General features: G+C 40.8%; 1 protein-coding gene across 1 annotated transcript; it reads right to left on the bottom strand.

Annotated features, from left to right (window-relative positions):
* Positions 1–1,490: 1,490 nt before the first annotated feature.
* pigk (phosphatidylinositol glycan anchor biosynthesis, class K) lies at positions 1,491–19,099 on the bottom strand. The gene is made up of 11 exons (XM_030775541.1): positions 19,025–19,099; positions 17,980–18,033; positions 17,632–17,723; positions 16,725–16,860; positions 16,221–16,332; positions 16,039–16,135; positions 14,856–14,973; positions 14,463–14,573; positions 12,489–12,664; positions 7,497–7,572; positions 1,491–1,684 (listed from the first exon to the last, which is right to left on the bottom strand). Exons 1-11 carry the CDS (start codon positions 19,094–19,096, stop codon positions 1,568–1,570), a joined length of 1,161 nt encoding a protein of 386 aa, XP_030631401.1. The 5' UTR covers positions 19,097–19,099; the 3' UTR covers positions 1,491–1,567.
* Positions 19,100–19,638: the final 539 nt, after the last annotated feature.

Genomic DNA, 19,638 nt, shown 5'->3' with positions numbered 1-19,638 from the left:
TGTCTGAATTCCTTTACAGTTCCCTTTATTGGAAATACCACTTAAAGCTGTCAGAAAAGGCAAAAAAAAAAAAAAAGAGAGACAGAGTAAAGGCTCCCTCTGTCAGTCTGAGAAAAGAACCGGTGGGATTAAGAGCATTTTTTTTTTTTTTTGGTAAAGTCCTTCTTTAAGTCCTTTTGCGAGGTACCGGGAAAAGTGGGGTGCTGATACAGCAGCATATCCACACCTCACTGACAGTGCTCATTCCAGTTTGGCCAATTCACCACACAGAGTCTGCTGTCACCACACTGACCGGCATCGCCGCAAAGAAAAACCATTCAGAGGGGAGTGAAATTCCACTGAGAGCTTCCATCTGCTGAGGTTTTCTCCAGCAGCATGTTATCTAGTGCTGACTTTTGTGACCCCCTCCTTTAATAACACGTCAGACCAAGAGTACAAGTGGACGGCACAAGCGGACAAATACAGGACAAAGCCATTTGCAAATGGAGCATTCAGAGTGCCACATAAAGGATTATCCCTCACTGGTCTCCATCCATCATTCACTGGTACAGAAAAGGGGTGAGGGGGTGTGATGTATAGGGTTTTAGCCGTACGTGGTAACAAACAACGCCTTCGAAAAAGAAGAAAAAAAAAAAAAACCTTTTAGCATTACCCTGAGAATACAATTACAGGCTCCAAATACATGTTCTATGCAGACGTGCGACCTCCAACCTTGCAGTAGCACTTGAGCAGAAAGGATGGAGCCCAAAACATCCGCTGAATGAGCGTATCAAATAAACGAAATGTCCTTTCAACATGCTGTTTTGCAGTTGTTGAAAGACTAGGCATATTTTGTAAATAAGCAAAAGAAGAAAAGGAAAGACAGAACACGTTATTCTCAAATATATGCTATTGTCAATTGACAAAATATTTTGAAAATTAAATTAAAATAATACAAAAAAAATGCTTCGTAATTCCAAAAAGAAATTGCATTTTTTCATACAAGTATTTTGCCAATTTTGTCACTGTCTTAGTACTCAAGCACTGGTATAACAGCAGTCATAATGGCCATTTCAGTGGAATAGAGCATATCGTGGTGAGCTATCAGAATTTGCCCTTGAACAACTGTACATCCATAAAACTTTTTTTTTTTTTTGTATATAAAGAGAGAAAACAGGAGGAAAAAAATAAAATAGTAAAAAAAAAAAAAGAATGAGCTTTTGATGTGCACCCCAAGGCTCCACATTACATCCCTTCATGTTTACAGAAAGCCTTTCCATTGATATTCAAATGATTTCCCAGGCAGGCCACTAATGATACCAAACAGCGTTTATAAGTCAGCAGTCGGAACAGCTATACGTTTTTAAAAGGCACTAAAAAGCTCAAAACAAAGATGACCTCTGACCATCATTCGTGCCTCTGTACAAATGAACTCAGTAGTAGTACCAGTAACAAAAAAAAAAAAAAAAAAAAAAAAAAAAAAAAAAAAAAAAGAAATCATTGCTGGAAATAGACAGTGGAAGCATTCAAGTATTCCGGAAAATTCCTCCAGTCTTCTTCTGTCCTGTGTGAGGTCTGTGCCAGATCCTCAGAAGATGTGTTTGAGGTGTTTGATGCCGTAGGTTTTGAAGAACACCAGCAGAATGAGAGTCCACAGGCCCAGGATGAAGCCGTCCGGAGGGTGCCAGTCTTTCTGCCTGGGTTTCTGTGAGGTCAAAGCCAGAACATCATTTTAGCCAGTGGATGTGAAAGTGGATGTGAATGTCTCAATCAAATGCTTGTCAAATTGCTGTTCCAGCTTTTAATCCTCTCTCTCTGTCTGTATGTGTGTCTCTGAAACGGTTTTTCCCTTTCTCTCTCAAACTCACACACATTCACATGAAGCACAGTGTTTGCTCATTCCGGGCTACATCATCACCTTGTGTATGGTCATTATAATTTTAAATATTCCCACGTATTAAATACGCATCACAATAAGTGTATTTATATGCTAATGGAGGCAGAATATTCGACAGAGACGGCAGATTTAACCTCTGAAATGAAAGTACTCATAACTTTCCCAATTACATTCCAAAGAAAAATAAAAAAACAGATAAAATAGACAGGCTTTTGCATAGACCGGTGATGAACGTGGCTGTTAGTTAAAAGCTCTTCCTCTTAAAGTGCAATCCATCATTATCAACCCGAAAAGTGGAATGGCCTAGGGGCAGATGCTTCGCGTGCCCCAGAAAGCAAGCCGGACATGTTCTGACGGGGGGGGGGGGGGGGGGGGGATGGTTGATTACAGGCTGAGCACAAACTGTCTGACCCAGACGTGGCACCACCCACAGGGAGCTGAAAAGAGCTTTGACATGAGAACACCACCTCCGGGGGTAACGACTTCTATAACACTTTCTGCTGTGTTTTCACACCAATTCCTGATTCACGACTACTGGTGAACATGCCTGCGTGTATTCATGTGTGTCTCCGCGTGTCTCGTCTTTCTTACTCTCCGGTAAATTTAATCAACAGTTTGATTTTCAGAGCAATAAATTCAGTCAACGTGACTCGGCCCCGCGCTCACGTCCACCGGTTAATCTGGGCGGCTTCATTTTCTACCGAACAGCCAGACGAGCTTGAATGAGCCTCCGCAACGAGTAGTCAGGCTCCCTCAGTGGTCCTGAAGGACTCTCAGTGAGGACACTCACAGCGGGTAATGTGTGGTGTGGTTCAGAGTGCCGATGGTAGAGCTAGTTAACCTCCGTGTCTGAGAGGGGGCTGGAGAGAGAAGGGCTAGGCCGGCCGTCAGTAAGCTTCATGGGTGAGTGATTGAAAGCTGATGAATTGGCTGTGACACACAGCAAGGCTTAGTGACAGGAGCAGCTAAAAGTTAAAAAGAAGGAGGGAGGGAGAGTGAAAGAGAGAGGAGGAGAGAGAGAGAGAGAGAGAGAGAGAGAGAGAGACAAAGAGAGAGAGAGAGAGGGGAGCTCATATAAGAGACGTTCTATCGAAGATACATCGAACCGACGCAGAAAATTTTGAAGATTTAACCCTAGCGTAGCTTAAGAAGACGTGACGGAAAGGCTGATTGAAACCCCGGCTGCCTGTCAGCTTACGACGGCCGCAGAGAGTGAAAGATATGACAGGAGGATTAAAAGCTGAGGACAGACAGCGATGGTCTCGCTCTACATACTATGTGCAAAAAAAGCAATTATATATTGGTCACGTCGCTTGAGAAAATAATTAAGATATATAATAACAGCTCGAGAATAATTTTAGTAAATAAAATAAATAACGGCAAGTACATAAGTTGTCTGAAGTCATATTGTGAATGTAAGTGCCTATTATAATTTGCATTATGTTCGTGAGCCACATACAGGATCTTAAAATAGGGGAAACCTGCTTATCGAGTCGTATTCACGGCATCAGTGACCAGGCACGGGTTTATCGTATTTCCTCCGTAATAGAGCACAGAAATTGAAACCTCAGAGGCCTAAAAGGATATAGAGGTGAGGCAGTGTTTCATTACTGCAGACCTGACATTTGAGTAGCCTATAAAATGCCTGAGGAAGAAGCTCTCCAGCATCTGCGAGCACTTCAAGAGTCTATAATAAGTCAGCACGGGAGATGATCTCTATCGTCATGGAAACAGCGGGACAAAATGCCATGTTTTCAGTCACAGTCTTGAATTGCTACTACAGTCAAGGTCTCTGTTCAACATGCAGTTATCAACCACTCAAAATTAATCATGTTTTTGCTGCTAATTGAGGTCTTTTCAAGTCCTTCCTGGTTTTGAATGACTTGGTTTCGGTAAGGAGCAGATTAAGCATGTGAAGGAGGAGGCAGGCAGATGCTGTTTGGATATGGAGAAAGAAGACCATCTGCAGAGGCTTTTGTGCCTCCATTTGTGTTAGTAATATAAGGATTTCTACGGTGTCTCAAGGTATTTCACAAAAGGTGGTGAGAGACATTTACTGACATATTCGACTTAGGATTCAGAGCCCGTGAGAAAACTCCTCTAGGCACAGAGGAGGAGATGTCATCCTCTCCCGTTATTTCAATAAGAAAACAATACGTGAAAATAAACAGACCCTTAGCAATGATGGGGGCACCTAACACGTACAAGACAGGTTGTCCTCATGTATCTATCTGTCTGTCAGGAAAGTGAGTGAGTTTTAGGATGGTTGAGGTCAAGTTGCCAAAGTTACATGGGGACAGAGGGAGGTTAAAAAAAAAGAGAAAGTTTCAAAATCTTTATTTTAAGAGAGCTGAAGTCATGGTGTGATTTTGATTGAGAAGCCACTGAATTGCACTCAAGGCGCAGTTCATGTGGTTGGGGGTGCTGACCCCTGCAGATTTTACCCAGAATGTCTCATTTTATCGATATACCGCAGCGGTCATGATTATGCCACCGAACGAATTCACTGGCCAATATCGTCTGCGTTTCATTTAAAGTAATTTTCATGTTTAAAGTTGTTTGAAGAAATGTCAAAAATGCATACTCCAAAGGCTACACTATCTGGAATGTTGTGACAGCAATTACAGGGACATTTTTTTTTTTCTTTTAAAAATCCTGGCCGCACAGAGTAATTCTTGTCTTACTGAATCAGCTGTAAAGATCCATTATATTTCAAAGGTTCCTGAAATGAAGTTTGGATTCATTTGTCGGAGTAAATTTCAAGGACTAGAATATTACACAGGAACATTGTATGCAGCCCTCTACCTTGAAGCAGAGTAACACAGAGCAAATTAATCTGATTGAATGGAAGTATATTTAATGGGTAATTCCATTCCTTTCAATTTCCTCATCTGCCATCTGTCCCAGCATTAGCTTTTTTTTCTTCCCCACAGAAGCGCTGTGGGGAAGCGAGTTATTAAGATGATTAAAAATCATGTTATTCTCTGTTTGTATTTATAATACATTTTCATGTTCTGTCTTTAGTTTGAATTGCTAACCAGTTATACCTTGCCCCTCCAAAGAGAGCAAAAGCAGTCTACGGTCAAGCATCCTGGACAAAACAATTTCTAATAAGGACTTCAAGCTAAGCTCTGTGGCCCACAAAGGACGTTGTAATGAACACACAAGTGACTCAGATCAGTTTTGCTGTCATGTTGATAAGCTCAACAACAGGTTTTTTTTTTTTTTTAATAGTAGAAACAAGCAATCAGCAGAACTGTTGGGACAGATGCTGAACCATCAGTAATCATTTTCTGCAACTGTGCAGTAACAAATAAAAGATCAGTAAAAAAAAGTTCTCTAATCACTACAACCACAACCACAACAAACACTCACTCATTTTCAAAGCCGGTTGCCCTAATTAGGGTCACATGGGGTGCTGGAGCCTATCCCAGCGCTTATAGGGCGAATGGTGACAAACACACACATTCATACAGTAGGGCAATTTAGTGTCTCCGATTCACTTGGACTGTGGGAGGAAACCCACGCAGACACGGGGAGAACATGCAAACTCCACATAGGAATTGAACCCAGGACCGTCTTGCTGTGAGGCGACAGCGCTACCCACTGCACCACCGTGCCACACCACCACCGCAAACACAACCACAACCATAACAACAACAACTACAACAACCACTACAACAACCACAAATACACAAGGCTAAAACTTTTGAAAAAAAGTAGCCTTGTTATTCAAAATGAACACACGTAGTTCTTCTCTGGTTGTTGTGGATAATTATTGAGGTAAAAGCTGACTCTTGGAGGATGAGAGTCAAAACTATGCCTGCAGTATAATGAAAAGCAAAATTTGACCATTTCATCAATCCAGAGGAGCAGAATTTAAACGAATCCACAAAAAGCAAGAGGGAGATTTCTTTTTTTTGGAATAGAGGATAAATAAAACTTTTCCCACCCTCAAACCACACAGTAACTTGCAATTCTGACTGACTTCAAAGTATTGTTTGAAAATGAAACTGTCAAAGAACCTTAAATGAATTATAACCAGAGGACTAGCTCATGGTCCGTTTCATCCAAGTCTTAACATTATGCACTACTTCAGCAAGTCTAAAGCGCCGAAGATCTCCTTCAAAAAGACACATTATGCTGCACCACCGCCAGAACAGAAGCATTCACAGCTAGTCTTCTCGTTCTCTTCTCTCTTCTCTTTCTCTACCATCACACAGAGTTCAATTTCCGTGGGCTGCAATGTAACCAATGAGAATGGACAGAAAGACTTTAAAAGTGGAGGCTGAGAGAGCGAAAGAGAAAGAGAGAGAGAGAGAAAGAGAGAGAGAGAGAGACAGACAGAGAGAGAGAGAGAGAGGGAGAGAGAGAGAGAGACAGACAGAGAGAGAGAGAGAGAGGGAGAGAGAGAGAGAGGGAGAGATGGCTCTCTTACTGCCTCCATCTCTCATCAGGTGATATCTGAGCTGCTGATCAGAAACACTGATGGAACCTGCGTGGGGTCCCTAATAGAGTTCAGCGCCTCTGTAGGTGGGATCCACCAATGGCCAGCCTCTTCAATAAACCATGACTGAGGCTTGTCTGATACTCCATCTGAGTCGAGCTTGATACAATTTCTACCCTTTCCCTGTCTCCGCAACCTGTGGATCATTCTCTAAGAAACAATGTACCAAGCTGTTTCCTATCACCAAATGGAATACAGGGTTTTTGGCTGAGTAATTACTGTATAAAATGAGTAGTTCTAAATCATCCGTACCTATGTTTTTCTAAGTAGCAGAGTGGGTGAGAAGCTGACAAAATGTAATGGATAGAATTTTGTTGACAAAATGAAATTGACAAATAGGTAAAAACATTTCTGTCTTGGTGCAAAAACAACAAAGTCCAGCAAATCTTCACTGCCTTCTGCAAATCTTGACAGTGAATGGAACAAAGCAAAGTCCATTTCTCCTTCACTTTGTTTGATTTTTTTTTTTCTTTGCTTGTTTCTTTTCCATTTCAATATGTTTCACTCACACACCATTCAAATGCACCTTGCACTAGAGAAGCAATGAGAGTCCAGACTACAGCAGTACAGCTCCACTCTAAAGAACAGAGTTCTCTCTCAATTCCAAGTCCATTACTACAGCAGGAGGCAGAAGGACCCCCTTACTTTGAGAGATTTTATGGCTCACTAAACAGGGCAACCACACAAACACCTACCAAAAAATCGTAGCCCATGTATGTATACGGTCCTTACATAGTGGAGTGACATCACACCTCAGCTAACACTAAATGAATCCCATAGACAAAGGATTCAGTGCTTTGCAATGTTTTTCACTGATGTCAGGTTCTTAGTGCCATTTAAATGGAGTTTAAGTCTGAATCCTGAAAGACTCTCTGCTGTTCAAGGAGTATTGAAATAATGACTCACTGAATGTTTAAGACCATAACTGTCCAATTATCAGTTGTTTCAACTTCTAGTACCACATTCACAGGTTATATTTGGTTTTTCTTCTGCTGTTTGTTTGTTTGTTGTTATTTTTGCTTAAAATTGATATAGTATAAGCATAACTTGTTGGTGTTAAAACATTACTGGGCAGCCATGTTGAACTGAGGGGCCATAGATTTGAGTGCTCACCTGATGGATGATTTCAGCCACAGGCAGCTGGTCCACGTAAGTCAAGTCTTCACTCTGTATCTCTGGTTTCACCAGCCTGAAACAATCACAGCACAGAGACACAAAGTCATAGTGTGCACAGCAGTCGTCCAAAAAAGAATGAAACGCAGATTCTAACAGCTTATAACTTGTACATTTAACTAAGGTGATTATCACAATATAGATAATCATTTGTTGCCACACTGTGTTACCGAAAAAGTTGTTTCACGAGCCTTCTCCTGTGCACTAGAATCTATCCTTCAGCTGTCCTTTGTCAACAACATGGGACAAAAAGGATGATACACCATTTGGGAGAAAAAAGAAAGAAATGCTTTTTTTCATTAAAATAATGCAGTAAAACCACTGCCTTGAGCTATAGACACAGTGTCAATTTCAAAACCTTTACCCTGACTGGCTCTGGCCTGTTCATTTGTGTGGAGAGAGCAGTATTTTGGTGTCCTGTGTGTAGCAGAGGCCAACCTCAATGAGGGCATTGCAACCGATAAACAACAGGGTGGCTAGACCGAAGAGCAAACTCTGCTTAGCCCAGCATACATGAGCGGCTTCCCAAATTCAATTCCAGAGGCACTACTCAATTCTACAGATCGACCAGAGAACACGACTGAGGGGGATAGGCGGGTGGGTGTTTGGTAAGGAGGGCAAAAAAACAAAAGCAGCTTTACGGTTATGAACAGAGAAAAGACGAGAAGAAGCAATAACAGCACACAGCTCAGCTCACTATCAGGACCTCGGCCTAAGGATCTCACACAGCAAGATTAGCTTTTAGCTTTTTGGGTTTTTTTTTTTTTTTTTTTTTTTAACCACAATTTCACTAGGCTTATTTTTTTTTTCCTCTTCCAGGGAGATACTTATCTAAAGTTTTGTTGAGGGGAAAAAAACACTATTAAGCACAGCAAGAGAAAACAACAACAACAACAACAACAACATCAACAAAAATGATTTAGAGTAGAAAATAGACATCCTTAGAGATTTCCAAAGATTTTTTTTTCTTTTCTTTTTTTTTTTTTCCTGGACAGGTGATTGACAAGTAATTTCAAAGTAGTTTTTTTCTTCTTTCTACCTATACACGCTGAACAAACAACAAACAAATGTACGGTGCATTTTAATGAGTAGAGGTAGTAAGGAGAGAATATCACACAACAGAGGGTGCAAAACAGAATTAATTCGTTTGCCAAACACAGCATCCATTTCATAAGAATGGGATCAAAGACATCTTTAGGAAGATCTGAGCTCTACCACCTAAAAGTGCAAAGCAAACTGAGCCTGACATTCGTGGACAAACCAACTGACTGTGGTTCTATGGTTAAAGATACCACTCCTATTTGGTCCAGGGAAAAGGGAACCAAACTGTCGAGTTCATACTGAAGGTGGGTGGTGCCTCCTGCTGAGAACCAACACGCACGTTGTTCTCTGTCGTGACATTAGGTGAGAAACCACAAATAAAAAACAGAATCAAAGATGCCATACTATCAAAAGCAGAGCACATTAAACCCACTGTTAAAAACACATCTTAGGCTCGTTTTTCCCGGTGCGTTTGTTTCTGATATCAAAGTTTAGAATCATCAGACTGCGGTTTGAACTGTACGCTTTAGTTTGGGACTTTGCATTTATAGAAAATGCATTTCTATTCTCTTTATTGCCTCCAACAATTTATGGTTTCTCTTCATTTGGCAACACCTCCAACATTTAATTACTTTGAGTCATTGTTTCTCGAAGCGCAGTCAACACCGACACCCTTAGCGAAGCTGAATCACAATGCAATCTCATAAAAATGAGCACACATCATAATGTGGACCAGGGAGTCTATTAAAACATCTTCCACCCACAATGTAATTTTCTTAATGGAGCCCTAGCTACAGCTAAGGTACAAAAATAAATAAATAAATGACTAAAAAAAAAACCCTCATGTGGTTATTGGATGTAGAGGGACAACCCAGAGCTGGACAGCCTGGCGCCGATAAATCTTTCTCCGGCGCGCTAAGAGAATTAGAGATGTACTTTACTTAAAATAACAGTACATTTCTAAATCTGCGACAGGTTTCACATCCTAATCTCTAGCTGGTAGTTTGGGCTAGTATGGGCTACAAACCCAGAAAAACATCTAGGGGGAGATAAAAACAGTGTTTTAATTGACATTTTCAAAGTTTTTCAAGGGAAAGCCAAACTGTCCTCCTCTATGCCTCTGGGACATGCAACTAAATGGCCTGAGTTTCCATTATACCCAGGTAGTGCCTGCTAAGACGGAAAGAGGCACTGTGTTACAAGGTGACCATGCGTCTGTCAACAGAAGCAGGTCAGAGCAGAGATGTCTTATCGCCATAGCGCCGTGATCAACAGACGGAAGGCTAGCCAACCATGACAGCCATGGGACAGCAGGGACAGTGACACCTCTTCAGTGTACCAGTGTTACTGAGGCCAGTATGGAAAGATGGGCGTCGTGTATGTGTCACCTAAAAGCTAAACCTAGCCCAATTACACAGACACTTGTCTGACTTATCAGGTGTTTCAACACCAGTGGTCGAAGGGGCGGAGAGATACACTGACAAGGACAAAGAAATAAAGGATAAGAACTCACTTTGGTTCAGCACTTAAGTGAGAGGAGGCCACACAAAATCATTCTATATGTGTGTGTGTGTGTGTGTGTGTGTGTGTATTTTTATCCACACTCACTGATCAGTGAGATTTGCCTTCCCGGGGCAACAAATCAGACACATCATAAGGGAAATATCCTATTAATTATATAGTCTCACACATACTCTAAAAGCATGAAAACAAGCTCTGACTTCTTAGGCGCGTTTGTAAGTACAATCAACCAGACAGTGGTAGGAATATAAGAGACAGGATAGTATCATAATAATATATTCCCTAAGAACCAAATGTAAAGGTAAGTTATTAATCATACTGTAGACTAAACTGTCAGCGATATATTCGTTTAATCTGGAGTTGTTGTGTTTTTTTTCTTCCTTCTGTTTTCATCTCTTAATATCTTAAGCGGGTTTACAATATCACACAGCATGTAGTTAATCAGTTTGATGCTAATTAAGAGAAGATGGGTGGACTGGGAGTGTTGTCCCTACCACACGCCCAGACCTCACAGAGAGTATGACAAGCCCTCTCATTTTACAGGCTAATTACTCCTAAATCGTCTTTGATACTTAATTAGGGTTTAATAGTATTTAGCAGAGCTAACAGCTTAAATCTTTGACAATGTTTGTACACTTGGAAATGACATGTCCAACCCGAAGAGCTAAAAATAGTCTTAAAATGCCAATGATGTAGATGATGTGTTTGAATAATACAGTTCAAAGCTACAGTAAAAAGAGTTCATGCGTTTGCGTCCCAATTTTTTGTGTTCACAGCATTGACTAAAAGGCTAATGACCAAATGAGTAAGACCACTTAAACCTGAATTAAAAAATCAAATTAAACGTGCAATCTATATGATGATGCAAAGGTTAACATTCAACAGGACATCAGCAACTACACCAATATTGAGAATTTTTCTCTTTTGTTGTTCAGATGTCACATTCAACACAATGATATATTTAAGTGAATTATATTCACATACTATTATTACTTTTTAAATTGTTCATTTTAATTAACAATGAATGAATAACTTTCCACTGCCATTTTTGCAACAAGTTGGCTCCTTCCAAAGGTTTCACTGGTTACATGATGAATGCACAAATGCATTTATTGAAGATATTATAACAGCAGACAGCTACTATCTGCTAACTGAGTTACAACATAAAACAAGCTATGGGGGTATACTTTGATATGAGAGGGAACGATAGAAGACACTCTAGTGCCATCTTGTGGTGATATCCATGCATCACACCAGTGGATGGGTTTCATGCGACAAGCTAGTTAAAATTGAACAGGTGAGAGAGAGGCCGGGAGGGAAAAGGTAAAATTAATAATATAACCTGCACATCATCACCATCATTGTAACCAATTATATATTACATATATTCATCACTATCACAAATAAGCAACGTGTTGACCAAGAAATCAACCTCTTAATTTCAATTCCATATGGTTTATTTCTATAATACATGCATGTTTTCACATGTACTCATTAAGTCAGTATGAGGGGTGTGGAGAATCCATTTTATGTGTCACACTGTACATTTGTTTAACTTGTCCTGCTCTCGGGTAGCTATGGTGATAAGTTATTAACATGTCATTAGCAATGTCAACATCTCTTGACACAGCTTGATCATATGCCTGTCACAGGCTTTGTGAGAAATATTTCAGAATAAATTATAGATTCATTGTAGCTGGCGTCATGCACTGTCCCTTTGCTGTCAATTTTATTCAAATCTGAATCGTCGTGCTGTCAATCAGTGCAGAATGCAAATGGTTAGAGGCTATGCCTGTGCTGAAAGATTTAAAAATATCATTCAGCAGATAAACAGCTGGAGTAGTCTCTTAGCTTAGCTTTAATTTTTTGCTTTTTTTGTTTGTTTGTTTGTTTTTTATACTTTCTGATAAATCCAAAAGAGCCTGTTTTTCTATGAAACTGGTCAATTTCTTGTATTTTTCCTGGGGATGTGCTTGGACTAAGGTAAAACAGTCTGTGGGTTTGCATCATGCTGTAAATCACACAGGCCAGTGGCATTATGAAACATTTCAGTAGTGCTCCAAGGCCACAGACAAGTTTTGGTTGTTGGCTGACTGCATGCACATAGGCGTATTACAGAAGGTTTCACACAGACTGCTGAGCCTGTGACCATAGCAGGCCTAACTGAATTCCTCACAAAAGTATAATCTTAGTACATAGATTTAATACAAATTTTTCAATGTTGTGCCTCCAGAATACATACTGACAGTCAATGTAATTTTTACCCACTAAAGAAATGATAATTTAATCCCCTGAACTCTACATTCAGTAAATGGAATTCCATAAATTAAATTAGATCTTTTTCAATCAAATAAAAGACATCAAACTTACTTCTTTTCCTCTTGCTGTACTGTTAGAGAGGTCAGATTGATGGTTTCTGTGGTAATCTCCACCTTGCGGACGTTCCCAAAGAAGTCGGTGACGAGGACGCTGCCGGGGTCCCTCTGGAAGAGGTCTGTACGGTGGCCTGGGGTGGACACACACTGGCTCTTGGGGCACACCTTAAACTGAGGCAAAACGTAACATAAAATATGACCACAGGCCAACACAGGGAAATATGGTCAGGCAGTGATGGTTTGTCTTTGGTGGGCAAGTAGCGTGACATTTGTTCTCTGAACAGTTTCTGCATGGTTTAATCAAACCGCGAGTCTCTACCATGGCCATGTGGATGCAAATGAGAAACATTAGCATTTAAATCATATTTTCCAATGGCATTTACCCATTTACTTTCAATTCACAGAGATAAACACAAAAACACGACCCTGGCTTTTCAGACAAAAACGGAATGACAACAGACAACACTAGCGCCTAAAGCTAACTTTACAATAAGCAGCCATGGTCCTGATTAACCCCGTGATCTGACTCGCACTGATTCAGTTGTGTACCTAACCGACGCTGGTTTGACTGAATACACTTTCACTAAAACCTTTAAAGGCAGAGAAAAAAGAAGGGCAACACTGAGGCTAGCATGGTTACAGAGCTAACTGTGAGAGTCTTGCTGGGGTACACCACTTCTGTTTCATTTTATTAAATCATTAAATAAAACTGCATATTACATTAGCCATAGAGGTGCAAGGGCCCTAATGATGGTTGGAACTGTTTCAGAATTGGAAATGAACATTCCAGAAGCCAGCATGATCTTAAACCAGCTCTTAAAACAGAGCTGGTACCCTCAGGATGAAACTGAGTGATTAAAAGCCATTTGTATACTCAGTCTTGCATGCTAGGTCTACCAAAAAAAAAAAGCCAAGGGGGCAGTCAGTGCTCTTCATTTCACTTCTCTACAAAGTGACAATGATAGGCATATCTGTAGGCAAAATTCACAGCGCCACTCTTTGGAAGTGTGCATTTGATCCCTTCTGAACCTGTCAAAAAAAATGGAGCTCAAGTGGTTTTGAATACAGTACAGCAATAAAACCTTTTCAAATCAACAGGACGATGACAATCCAAAGGACAGTCACGCATTCACTCAGAAAAGAGAGCGAGAGAAATCGTTCTAATTTCACTGGAGTGCCCTTTTTATTAGACTGAAAACCCCTTAATCCCCAACAGAAAATCCATAATATCGATGTTAATCCCAAAGACAACAAAAGGAGAACGTCTTTTAAGACAAAAGCCCCATTGCCAAATATAACAGGCATCTGTCGGGCCCCGCTTTGATCTGCCCAGAGTCAATCCAGGTATCAGAACCAGCCATGGGGGATAATAATGCAGGCTGGAAATTTATGGGGGTGAGTCACACACAAAAAAAAAAAAAAGGGGGGGGGGGGTGGTCTGAGAGATTGGACTAAAGCATCAGCGACTGGGCTCCAGCCAGTAGGATGAACGGATGACAAAGTGAAGCCCCTGTGGGCCTTCAGAGAAAAACGTCTGCCTCCCGTCTGTTTCAAAAGCACCTTGACCCAGACCCTGGATAAGCCATTCTGTTTCAAGAGCCACATCTTAGGTAGAATTCCCCTGGCGACCTGCCTTTCATGTGCCTGAGCAGAGGGCTTTGTCAAAGCCTGCCCACGACTTAAGAACACAGCCAGACTGGATGAAACGTCGCCTAATTTTAACACTCATGCAGTAGGCAACAGGTTCCAAACACCAGCAAATGACTCTTAAAACACAGCTGGTACCCTCAGGGCCAAACTAAGTGACTAAAAGCCACTGGCCAATGGACTGACTTTAGTTGACTTATGATGGACTTGGCTTAATCTGTAAATCTGGTCGGTTCCACTGAGACTACAGTTGCACATTGTGGACACTGTCATGTGCACGCACGCACGCACACGCACACATATACAAACACACAGTCCTCACCAAATCATTCATATTGGTCTGACTTGCAGGGTGGACATCTTCGAGGAACTCCAGAAGGTAGAAGGTGTATCTGTCCATCAGGTGAACCCCGATGGCCAAGTCAGGCTGATGCTAAAGAAAATGAACAGAAAAACTTAGCAAACCAAACCTGAGTGTCTGACATTCTCTCAAGGTTATTTATACACCAGTTCCTTACAAGGGTTGCACCTTGAACCTTGTGAGCTTTATGGAAATCAAGCGTAACGCGAAGTGCTATGACCTGATATTGCTAATGGGGAGGGGAAGGGAAAATTTCTTATAGAAAACTGTCATACGTTTGTTCTCTTCACCTCTATCCAAACAAATGGGTGGTCTTGTCAGCCAGACTTGGCATTACTCTTATCCATTACTTACTGAGAGAGAGTCTTCCCCAACTTGACTGCTCGCCAGAGCCATTATGTTGGGGGAATAAAACCTCTCATACATCGAAGCCCCCTGGCAGGTGTCAATGATGAACAGCACTTCATTGTACCTGTGCAGAGAGAGAGAGAGAGAGAGAGAGAGAGAGAGAGAAAAAGAGAGACATGGTGAATGCTCTCCACTTCCTTCTGCAAGGATGTAAAGGCCTGTTCTTCCTAAGCTATGCTGCTCCGTTGCTATGGAGACAGAGAGCAGAGCCCACATCTAAGGTGCTCCATTCACAAAAAAAAAAGAATGACATTTGTTCTCCCTTTTTCACTGAAGCATAAAATAAGAAAGTACTTGTAGTTCACATCTCCTGGCCCTCACTGAGGAGGAAGAAGAGAGAAAAAAAAATAATGAATGGCCATTTTGGTTGTGAAATAGGCAAGTGACAGGGGAGAGCTGTGAGCAAGACGGAAACAAAGTGCCCACGGGGGTGGTAATTTGGTGGCTCAAGCCTGCAATTACCACATCAACCAGCCAATCTTGTTTCAAATCACTCTCATTGCTTTCTCCGGCCTCCACCACTCAAAAGCAGCCAATCCTCTACCCACCAGGCCATAAGTAACAATGGCCCAGCGGAAGTCTCATTGTGATTCTCATTAACCTCCCCCACTAATTACAGGGCTCTCAACCCTAAACATGCTATTAGCACATTTTAAAAAATGCACACAATTAGATCAGGCTGATTTAATAAGAGATTTTTTTTTTCCTTGCGAGGGATAATCGTGACTGGAAAGTCATGACATGGATTCCTCGGTCACCATGACAGTAACCGCCCAATTCCGATCTGTTTGCCTGTTTTTGCTGCTGAGTCAAAAGAATGCCTTTGGTAGCCTTGGAAACAATTCTGTCACGTCCGGAATGAACAAGGCTGCTCCCAAATCAAGAGGTCATTGTTAACGTGCAATAATGGTATAAAAATAAGCGTTTCCAATGGCAAAATAGGTTAGCAAAATAGAGGAGTCCCAAAAGAACTTACACCCACTGGGTTTTTGTATGTGCAACACCGCACAGACGGGTCTTTCAAGAAAAATGTTGAATACCACACAGAGCAAACAGCAAATGGAGGAAGGCAAATGAAGAAAGAATTCACTGAGATCACCAAATGTTAAGAGTATCTCATGCCATTTACCTCCTTTTCTGCCACATCTGCTCAAAAGCATCAGCAAGCTCCACGTTGCTTATTTCCTCTGAATCTTGGAACTTCAGGAAACCATTTCCACCATGTCCTGAAAGAGACAAACATTTAGAGTCATAAAACAGACATACGGGGGTGTTTCTAAGGATGTGTTCATTAAGCAGATGATCCCATACCTGTTAAGTAAATAAGAATATTGCTCCGGTCATCTGACAGTAAACGTTTTGACCTGGGGGTGCTGGGTGGTAGTCTGCCCGTGAGTACACGCAAAAAATTCTCCACGGTAACCTAAGGCAGCAGAGAGAGTGGCACTTATGTAGAATTCTCACACCGAGGGAAAAGTCGTCACGTGTAAATGGACAGAAACCCAGGCTAGGATATGACTGCACAAACTCCAACAATATATTAGTAACAGTTTGAGGTCAAAGCACTGTTTATAAGCTTGTTGAAAAAAAAAAAATATTGACTGCTGAACTGATTGTTACACCTGTTACTTCTGATTGTTACAAATGCGTATTGTTACAGCTGTAGCCTATGGGTAAAGCATTTGTTATTGAGGCCAATTTTCAAGATGGTTTCATTTGATGCGCCTCAGGAGGAAAAACAATGCCTCTGCTAAATGAGAGCTTGGCCTTATCACAAAACCACGGTTGGCCGCCAAGCGCATGAAGGGGCCTCACCTCGTATCCGCGGTAATCCACCTCCACATCATCGCCATACACGTTCAGTTCCATGTTCTTGTGGCTGAACACAGTGGCAGGCTTGGGGTTTCTATGGTTACAGGCCATATCATCTGCCAGCATCAACACAATGTGACTGCAGATGACACAGAGAGAGGAGGGGAAAAAACAACATCCACTTACAATTGATGTGGAAAAAAAACACCATCTCCTGAGCATAAATACCATTTAAAAAAAATACTAAAGATTCTTTTGAGTGTTTATTATTGTTCACAGCATATTCACTAATAAAAATGAATGAGGGATGCAGTGAAGGGAAAAGCAGAGCAGTACAAATAGCTTTTAAGACATATATCCAAAATAAACAACCCTTGCAGTTAGCCTTTTAAGATAATACCCTAGCATAAATTGTTCATATGGAAAACATTACGCAAAGAAACATAAATGATATACAGGTATGATGAAACACAGTACTATATGCTGGGCTTCCATTAGGTTTGAAATTTAAAAAATGTATTTCATCTATGGGTGTCCATGCTTTATACACATAATGAACAACAGAGCTGCTATAAAGGGACAAAAGGCTGCTGGGAAGCACAAAACAAGCATTTAAAAAAAAACAACCAACCAAACAAAAGCAGGATCAGGTCAGAGGGCAAGGGGGTATTCCAGAAAGTGGGTTTAGTGAGAACTCAGGATTAATTAACTCAGAGTAAGAAGTAAACCTCCTAATAGAAGAGCCCTATCGCTTCATTCTCCTTGCAAAACAAAGCCATTGGGCTCTTCTATTAGGAGGTTTACTACTTGTTCTGAGTGAACTAACTCAGAGTTTTCACCAAACCCCCTTTCTGGAACACCCCAAGATGGGGACATCACCACAGACATACACACACTGTTGAGCTGTTACCTGTCTGGGATCCCCAGTCTCTTCACACTTCTGTACACCGAGAGTGTGTTTGCCACATGACGGTAATTAAACCAGAATCTTGAAGTGCACACCTGTGTACAAGAATGACCAGGACAAAGGTCAGAGTCGGCACCAAAGATGGTGATACAGTAGATAAAAGTGGCACCACAGTCAAATATATTAAAATATATTTAGCTCATCAACTATTATTACCTCAGCAGAAAACCAGTCATCCATTTATGGCAGTGTGGTATTAAAAGTAATATAACCAGAATCTTAAACCTAGTGTCATCACAGTCTGTGATAAGAAAGGTTTCTAAAATTCAAATTCGCACAAATCAGACTCACCAAAACAGCCCAGTTGTTGGTATGGCCACTCCTGAAGAATTTGCTGGCTTTAGCCTGTTCGAAAAGGTGAGATGTAGTCATCTATACAGCCATGACATTTTGTCATCTAAGCTGATGGCCTGCTATCTTCAAAAAACACCTGAGGCCAGGTGTAGGAAATCACAAGCTGGATTACAACAAACACAGTTAGACCAACAACTTCAAAAACGTATTTAGTATTCAGATCCACTTCTAAATATGTTAAGCTAACCATGATTTTAGACAGACGATCAAAATCAAGGAGATTCAAAGCATGCCTAAATAGAGTGTTCTCCAAATTGATTTTCTGTAAATGTCAGTGTGTTAATAAGAACTGACAGACAGATTCCACCTCCCAATCAAATGAGATCAAGGAGAAGATTTGAGCTCTTTAGACTGTAGGTGAAGAAAGACTAATTTACTAAAATACAGACTTAACTGGTAATTGCTATGACACGGTGCCTTTTTCAAAACGTAACTTCTCATCAGATTGAAGGAGAAAATTCAGTTCAAAAATATAATGCTACAACATCATGTGCCAAGTAATTTATCCATTTCATTTGAGTATAGCTTAATAACTTATTGATCAGATGAACGACAGTCGATGCAATGCCTCAAACTCAATTTTCATTAATTAAAACAGCAACAACTACTATCGTTCGTGAGACTACACAAATCTGTTCTGGGCGCAAGTCCTTATGGTTGTCAACCATGTATCACTCATATGAATTCATGTATATAGAGGCTTCCCTTCCTATATTGGCTAACAATCAGTCGAGATGCATATGAGCTGAAACTACACGAAGAACAATCAAATCCAATTGTGCACCACAACAAATAATCTCCATTTGAAAATAGTCTCAGTGACACACGGGTCAACTAATATGACCCATTCAAATTTGAACTGTCATTAGGTGATCATTCAAACCTACATGCTAAGCTATCAGAATGAAAAAGGAATATTGCCCACTTTGAGCACGAAAAAATAAGCGGCACTCCTCAGACAACAGCGATCATAAACACTTACCCCAACATCGGTGCACTCTACATCTGTTAAGTGAACCAATAAATTTACCAGCACAAATATTTGCAAATACATACAACTTGCCATTTCGAATTTGTCTTAAGGGCTGTGCCCATAGCAAAAACAGCTTCACCTTCCGATCTCAAAGTCTACTGCTTCCGGTTTTAATAAAAGGCTTTGTTTCAAAGTAAAAGTGTAGTACCGGGAAACGCGAACTTGAAAATGCTAATACTAATAACAGATACTGTAAAATTAATCGATCAGTGAGCAATGTGCACTGTTCAGTGTGCATCCCAGCATGCTTACAGTCAAGTATAAAAATGCTGGGTAGGCCAAATAACTCATTATTTTTGTTACCATGGCAAGAAGATGAGGAATAATTGTTGTGACTACTTTTGTCTAGAGATTATTAAATAATGAAGACTGCTAAGCTTACGGATGTTTCACAAGTCTTCAAAATTTGAGGGAAAGACAACATCAGCTAGATGTAACTGCATTTTTCAACTATGATGTCTGTGCATTGGTTCAAGATAAAAGCCAAAAAGGGAAAGCAATTATGACTGAGTTGACATCAAATGTCAGTCCACGGTATAATCAGGCAGTTTCACTGAGAACAC

Source organism: Chanos chanos, chromosome 5 (genome assembly GCF_902362185.1).
Source record: "Chanos chanos chromosome 5, fChaCha1.1, whole genome shotgun sequence".
Classification (NCBI taxonomy): Eukaryota; Metazoa; Chordata; class Actinopteri; order Gonorynchiformes; family Chanidae; genus Chanos; species Chanos chanos.
Note: the sequence above shows the minus strand (reverse complement) of the source record. Positions and strands in the feature narration are given on the sequence as shown.